Raw genomic sequence first — 6,947 nt, forward strand, 5'->3', positions numbered from 1 at the left:
CTGAGCCAACTGCAAAAGCTCGATGATGGGAAATTGTGTTTAACCCCTCAAACGGAGAGGCCACATCATTTTTAGGGCATTTATTTCAGCGATACTTCTGATGGAGAAGCAAGGTTCAGAAATGTGATCAGATGTGGTGGTAGGCATGGATGAGGTGACCCAGATCTCTGCCTTCCCCAGGGCACTGATCAGACTGTGCGCTTTCATCCCACCTTTCTTCCATCCGTGGTTCCTAAAGCATTTTACCAACATCTGTCCCCTTTCTCATTGCCACATTTCTGTCGATATCGGGGTACATCTATTGAAGCCACTGAGGCTTTATCAGCATCATCTGGTTTCATAGCAGGAATTAAGTCCCATCCCAGTGTATGTCTGCACCATAAATCCAATCGTTACCCCCTGAAAGAGGCATTTGCACCACACAAGCTGCACTGAGGATGCCTTCTGATGTTCAGACTGAGTAAAAATATCTGTGTTCTTATAGAGTCCCACTCGCTGGTGCATGGGATAATTTTGCTGTAGGTTTTTGTGGTCTTATTTTGAACTTTAGCTATGACAGAGCCATCGGTCCCCAACCCCACTCAAGCATGCAGCGTATTTTCCATATGCGTTCAAAAGATAAGGGCCTTTACTCAGAACATTAAAAAATAAGCAGTCATGGTCCCAGTCCAGCACGCTGACTGTTTTCTGACGTGCTTAGGGGTCAGTCTGTATTCTTTGTCATGCTGCAGGGGGAGGCGCAGGCTGGAGGGAAGGGGCAGGGGGGCTTCTGCAAAACATCTGCCTGCGAAAAGGGTTGCATGTGGAGGGACGGGCGGTACTGAAGGGAGCTGAGTCCAGCAACAGAACAGCAGCAGGGTGTAAAGTCAGTTAACACTGTAGCCCCTTCCCCTTAGCATCCCAGCCAGCAGAAAGCCCAAGCGTTTCAGTCGCGAGCAGCAACCCAAAATCCCAGTCACAAAGGACAGGATTTTCTCCAGGTGATGCCACGGAAGCAGCCTATATCCAGTGTTTGCTAACAATTAGCAGAGGTGTCCATGGGAATGGACATACCACAGCAGGCTGCCTGGGCACCCGCAACTTGCACACAGAGCAGACATTCCTGCTATCCATGGAAAAATCCTCCCCCAAATATTCCACATCACAGTGGCTAGTCTCTGAGCTGATCGTATTAGAGGAAAGAAATTAAAAATTGCAATTGACTCACCAGTAAAAATATGTGAGTGTACCCAGCAAATAAAGTAGATTCCCTCAGCACTTACCTAATAATTTTGCTTTTAATTAAACTGTCCATTCCCGCACTGATTTACATTTAAAAAGAAAACATCTGTGTGTATTTCACTGGGAAACCTTCCCCTGGTGTTTACAAAAATATTCTGCTTTGCTTAATGCGAAAGATTTGGGGCCTGATTCTTGTTAACAACACGCTGCCTTCCAGCTCCTCTGTGAAGGCAAACAGGTATTAGAGGTTGTCACTGAAGGGGACGTGCTCACCCTGTGTGCTTACAGCCTTTCTCTTCTGTTTTCTGTTGGTTTTTTTTTTAATGTACCTTACAGTCTTTTATTAGTACATTTTTTAGGCTCAATCTTTCTGAAGAAGAAAATGCAGTGGATGGACAATGAGCTGAGAAAGGTGGGAGCCATAACGCCCCTCAGCTTTCTTCGGGAGAAAGAGGAAAAAATTTCACATCAGTAGCAGGCACCTCTGGCATTGCCCCGGCTTGCTCTTGGCACAGCTGGTGCCCGGTGGAGGCAGCAGAGAAGAGGAGGTGATGCCACCGTAGCGTTTCTGGCCCCAAGGGACCAAAGGGCACCTCACGTCCATTCGCGCAATCCCCCTAAAATGGGAATGGTGTCCAACAACTATGTTTTAAAACTCACCTGCCTTCCTTCTTGCACCTTGACCTCCAAAATCTGTATTAACTTTAAAAAAAAAAAGAAAAAAAAAAAGAACCCCAAACTGTTATCATTTCCAGTAAGAAACAGTAACTCCTGCTACTCCCACTGCGGTTGAGTATAGCCCCCTGAGACATGCCAGTCAAACACTGTGTGCCTTTCTGGAGAAGCGAGTGACATGGCCAAGGCCACCGAGATTTGCGTATGTGGGGCAGAAATGGAAATGAGCCCCCCTGAGTGCCAGCCCAGCGCTATAAAAAGGCCACCCCTCCTTTCCCTGGCTTAGTCTCTGCCACCACCGCCCAGCAGCCATGGTGGAGGTAGCGGAGGATGCTGCTGCCTCGGTGGCACACGACACTCCCTGACAAGGCTGAGCGTGCCGTGTGCTTGCACCCAGACTACGTGTGTGTTTATGGTAGACCCAAATATGAAAAATCATCAGATGAGGTATAAAAATGTGCTTTTCCAGTGCTGGTTCACGATTGTCTCCCAAGCAAAGGGGCCAAAGAGAAGAAATAGTCTGTTGGGCTGGGAAAGTCTCTCTGGATTGAAAATTTTAGTGACACGTCCTGCAGTCTCAGGCATGCAGAGAGCACGGGCTTGCCCCGGGGCTGTTGTGGCCTCGCTGCCAGTGCCTGGCTCCCGATGGGTACATTCACTCCACGGGGGGGGGCCTAGATGACCAAGGGTGTAGCATCCTTGCATGGATGCTCATTTTGGGGGAGAACGGAAAGAAGGTTGTAGGCTCAGAGCTGGGCCACCTCTGGAGCGCATCCCTATCCGTGCACAGTAGTGGGAAAGCGCAGCAAGGGGTTGTACCCCCCCGGCTCCAAACCACACGCCCCAAGTCCCCTCTGGAGGAGACTCTCACGGGGAGGCCCCTGTGCGAGCCAAGGGGGAAGGCGAAGCCCTGCTCCCTCTGCATGCCCACACACCACAAGCTTCCTCCATGCACCGGGTTTTAGCAGCTGATCTGGGCCGAGGTCAGGACCTGTTGGGGCTGGGTTTTGTTTACCAAATGTGCTGTGACCTCATTTGGCAGCAATATTTAAAAATATGTAAGACCTGAACAGTTCTAGTTGGTGAAAATATCCCCACTAATTTTCCTATCTTTGGACGCATTATCAGCAGATGAGAATCTGTAATGTCCTTGGCGTTACTGAACCTGAAAGGCAATCAGGAATTGCCATCCTGGGCCAGCCAAGTAGTCCATCAAGTTCTACCCTAAAAGGGGCAGAATAACCTGTGCTTTGAAGCCAGGCAACTTTAGCATTTCCGTAGGTATGTCACGCACAGGTTTGGCTGCTCCCGCGTCCCCTCTGTGCTCCACCCGCCAGCCACAGGGCTGGGAGCCACCATTGCCGAGCCCAGGCCACACACAGTGAGTCCTGCAGGTCCCTCCGCCAACCCCTTCCTCTTTTCTTCTGGTGGGAGAGTGAGTTTGGCTTACATTTTAAGCTCCTGTGTCATGCTAGCTTTGATGGACATGGAGTTAACGCAGGTCCGATGGCTACGGGATAGCTCAGGGTGAAACGGAGAGGGAGAAGAACCCATAAGTGCAGTTTCACGCAGCAGAGGCTGGTACCCCTGTCCCCATTTCATAGCCGAGGAGACCAAGGGTGATATGACTAACCTGGAGCCACACTGCAGCAAAATGCAATGACAAGAAGTGAAGCCAGTTCCTTTAGCAGCCTGCTCCTCTCCTCTGGTTTTGTCCTCTGCTCTTCTCCAATACTTCTCCACGTCTCCTCCGTGGCTCTGAGACGGGGCTCCATGGCTGCTGCTCTGATCAAGGGCAAGGAGGCAGGCTGGGATCACAAGCATCAGTAGCCTCAGAAAGCAGATAATGTCCTCCATCATAAAAGAAGAGAGCAGCGCAGAATTACAATGACCAGAAACATGTTTTGGGAAAATGTGAAGTTACCGACTCACTGCCTAGAGAGTCACCATGGCTAAATAAAAGAAGGGTGAGAAGCAAGTAAAAATACTGTGCCCGCTGCCGTCTGCACCGCTTGCCCTCCAGCTCTGGCTTGGACTTCTCCAGCGGTCCAGCTGGAGGCAGCTCCATTTCTTTCCAAGATTTGGTGGTGCTTGGTCTTGGGATCACTCTCAAAATGAAGCAGGGATGAGACGGCAGCAGGTTTTGCTCCCTCTGCTGTACACAGTCCTCCAGTGCCATCCCAGCCGACTGCGCCCTCAACCACCTCCACCTGCCCTGCCTGCCACTCCCTGACACATTTAACACGTATCCTCAGCTTCATGTTGTAAACAGAATGCTAATGGGCCATGAAACAGCCCTCCTGTTATTTCAGGTATTTTTCAATAGGGAAAAAAGTCATGCAAAACGCTGAAGATACCTTGCGAGCAAGGGGGCCCGCAGGAGCCGAGGGGTCTCATTCTCCGCAGTGCGGCCACGGCAATCCTGCTCCACCAGCCCGTCAACACAGGTTGCTCCCTGGCCCGCTTTTATCTGCCAGCGCAGGCATCCTCTGAGCACCCCGAGACTAGGAGCCAGGCTGGCAGGGGCGCTTGGCTGTCACTGAAATCCCTAAATAAATGTTACCTCTTGCCTCCTCCTCCTCCTCAAGACATCAACAGGAGCGACGGGTGTCGAGCCCTGCTGCGATTGAATCCTGCAGTGGGAGAGGTCTGGGCTGGCACCAGCAGCAGCAAGAGGCAGCGTTTTTGGGGACCAGCCGTAACAGCAGGCGCGAACAGAGTACGTCTTCACCGGTCTGGTCCCAGACTGCTCGCTGGTAAGGAGCTCCAGGCGGGCAGATCCAGACAGGAGTTAATGCAGGATCACAGCCCGAGGTTTCGTTTCCACCTTTGCCAGAGGCTTTGCATGAGTCTCAGCTTCCTTGCCTGTGTAATGGGTACCTGGTGACTGACCTTCCTCTGTAAAGCCCCTGTCAAGCAAAGGGGGCTCCGGAGAATGTGGCTTCACCTACAGCTTTCTTGTATGCACCGACAAAAATGATACTGGTCGGGTTGGTGTTCCTACAGCAAGAGTTCAACCAGAGAGATGGATCTTTTAAAACAAAAATGGGAATGGGGGGGGAAGTAGTGGCTGTCAATCCCAGTAAGTAAACACTTCTTTGATGTGGTTCCTTTTTTTTTTAAAACAAAAACACAACCCAAATCCTAAAAGCAACAACGTATGTTTATTTTAAATGCATCCGCTAAATATTTACACTGCAAGCAAGCTAAATGAAAAAAAAAAAGGGTAAATTGGAACTTTTGTCAGTGAACCAGATTGTGAAATGCCTTGAGGGAATAGAAGATTTATTTGGGGAGAGGGGGAGAGGTAGGAATTTTCCATGCTATTGTAAAACATGAGCTCAAATTATATGATCCCCACAGCCAGTGAATTGCAAAGCTTCAATCGGCTGCCTTTTTTATTTTTTTTTCCTTCCTCTCTTTTCTATAAAGGGGGGGTAAGGCAGAAGTGTTTCACCAACTTCTGTTGACTGTTCCTTTTTTCTCCTGATTGAAATGTGTTGTTAAACAAGATCCCACATAATCTCAGCAGAGGGTTTCTCTCGCTCGCTCCCTCTCCTTCTGGGAAGCCGCGATCAGTGCCATCGGCGCTTGATTATTTGCAAACTCCCTTCGCTTTTTTTTTTTTTTTTTTTTTTTTGCCTTTTTTTTTCCCTCCTCTCCGTCTCGGTCTCCGTCTCCCTCTCTCTCCCTCCGTCTCTCTCTCCCTTTCTCTCACCCCCAGTGCAACTTTTGCAGGCGCCCCGGCACACGCAGCCATGCCGCGCTGAGAGCGGGGGCACCGCGCCAGCCCCCCTCCTTCCCTCCCTCCCTCCCTCCCTCCCTCCTTTCCTCCCTCCCTCCCTCTCTCCTTCCCTCCCTCCCTCCCTCCCTCCCCAGCGCCGCCGTCCCGAGCCGGGGGGGCCCCGCCGCCCGCCGCCCCTGCCCGGCCCCGCGCCTCGCCCCGGCCCCGGCCCCGGCCCGGCCCGGCCCGGCCCGGCGCCGCCGCCCCCCGCCCGCTCGCCCGCCCGCCCCGGCCGCGTCGGAGGGCCGGCAGCGGGGCTGGATGTGCCCGGCTCCCCCCGCGCTGAGGCGGGCAGCGATGCAGAAGGCAGGCGGCAGCTTCGCCTCCGCCGAGAGACACCCGCTCAAGATGGCAGATGTGTGTTGAGTTTGGGGGGCTGCGATCTCGCGTCGTTCGTGGCGGCGTTGCCATGAATAACAGGCGTCCTTGCACCGATGGCCCCCATGTACGAAGGTAAGCCCCGGCCCGGCACAGCCCGGCCCACCCTGCCGGCACCCCTCGCCCCGCCGCGGGGGGGGCGGGGGGGGCACGACACCCGGGGGTCCCCGGCCGCCCGCGGTTCTCGTCCCCCCGGCGTTGTTGCGGGGAGGCTGGCGGCGGCGGGGCACCCCCGCCCTGCCCGGCGCCCGGCGGGGAGCGGGGCGAGGCGCGGGTCGCCGCCCGGCTCTGCCCCCCCCCCCCCCACACCGCCAGCCCTCCCCGGCCCCGCGGTCCCGGGCGCTCGGGCCCCGGCGGGGGGCGGTGGGTGAAGTCCGTGCCGGTGCCGAGCAGAACAATGAGGTGGACGGAGCTTGCCCTGCGCCTCCGTGTGCGTGTGTGTGTGCCTGCCTGCTCGCCCGCCTGCCCCTCGCCGCAGTTCTCATTTCCAGGACCGGCCACCCCGCTCCTTTCGCCGATTTCCCAAGAGTTCCCCCCGCCGGGGCTCCCCTCCGGGGCCCCGAGACCCCGCGGGCAGCGGCGGCGGGGAACGGGGCTGCCGGCAGCCGCCTGTCAGCTCCTCCGGCTTCTGCTTCAGCCCAGCCCGGGCTGCGGCGAGAAGCCCAAGTGCCCCAACTTAGTTTTTTCGGTTTGGAAAAAAAAAAAAATAAATGTGTGTGTGTTAGATCGGTGCGTATTTCAGGGTGGCTGTTTAAAAAAAAAAAAATTAAAAATGTATCAGGGTTGATTTAAATCCCCTCGCCATGCATTTATCCTCCCCCGTCACCCCTCCCGGCTCGGCGCTGGCCGGGGAGCGTTACATAAACCGGAGGGACATCCACCCGGCGGG

General features: G+C 54.2%; 1 protein-coding gene across 4 annotated transcripts in view; it reads left to right on the forward strand.

The window, feature by feature from the left end:
- Positions 1-5,943: 5,943 nt before the first annotated feature.
- HIPK2 (homeodomain interacting protein kinase 2) overlaps positions 5,944-6,947 on the forward strand; it is a 141,068-nt gene continuing 140,064 nt past the window's right edge. For 2 of the 4 annotated variants that reach the window (XM_075157717.1, XM_075157748.1), the window contains exon 1: positions 5,945-6,133. In XM_075157717.1, the coding sequence (XP_075013818.1) occupies positions 6,115-6,133 (19 nt within the window). In that variant the 5' untranslated portion in view covers positions 5,945-6,114. Of the gene's footprint in view, positions 6,134-6,947 lie in introns of all 4 variants that reach the window. The other 2 variants (XM_075157737.1, XM_075157728.1) reach the window with 2 other exon arrangements.

This window comes from Calonectris borealis, chromosome 1, assembly GCF_964195595.1.
Source record: "Calonectris borealis chromosome 1, bCalBor7.hap1.2, whole genome shotgun sequence".
NCBI classification, from domain to species: Eukaryota; Metazoa; Chordata; class Aves; order Procellariiformes; family Procellariidae; genus Calonectris; species Calonectris borealis.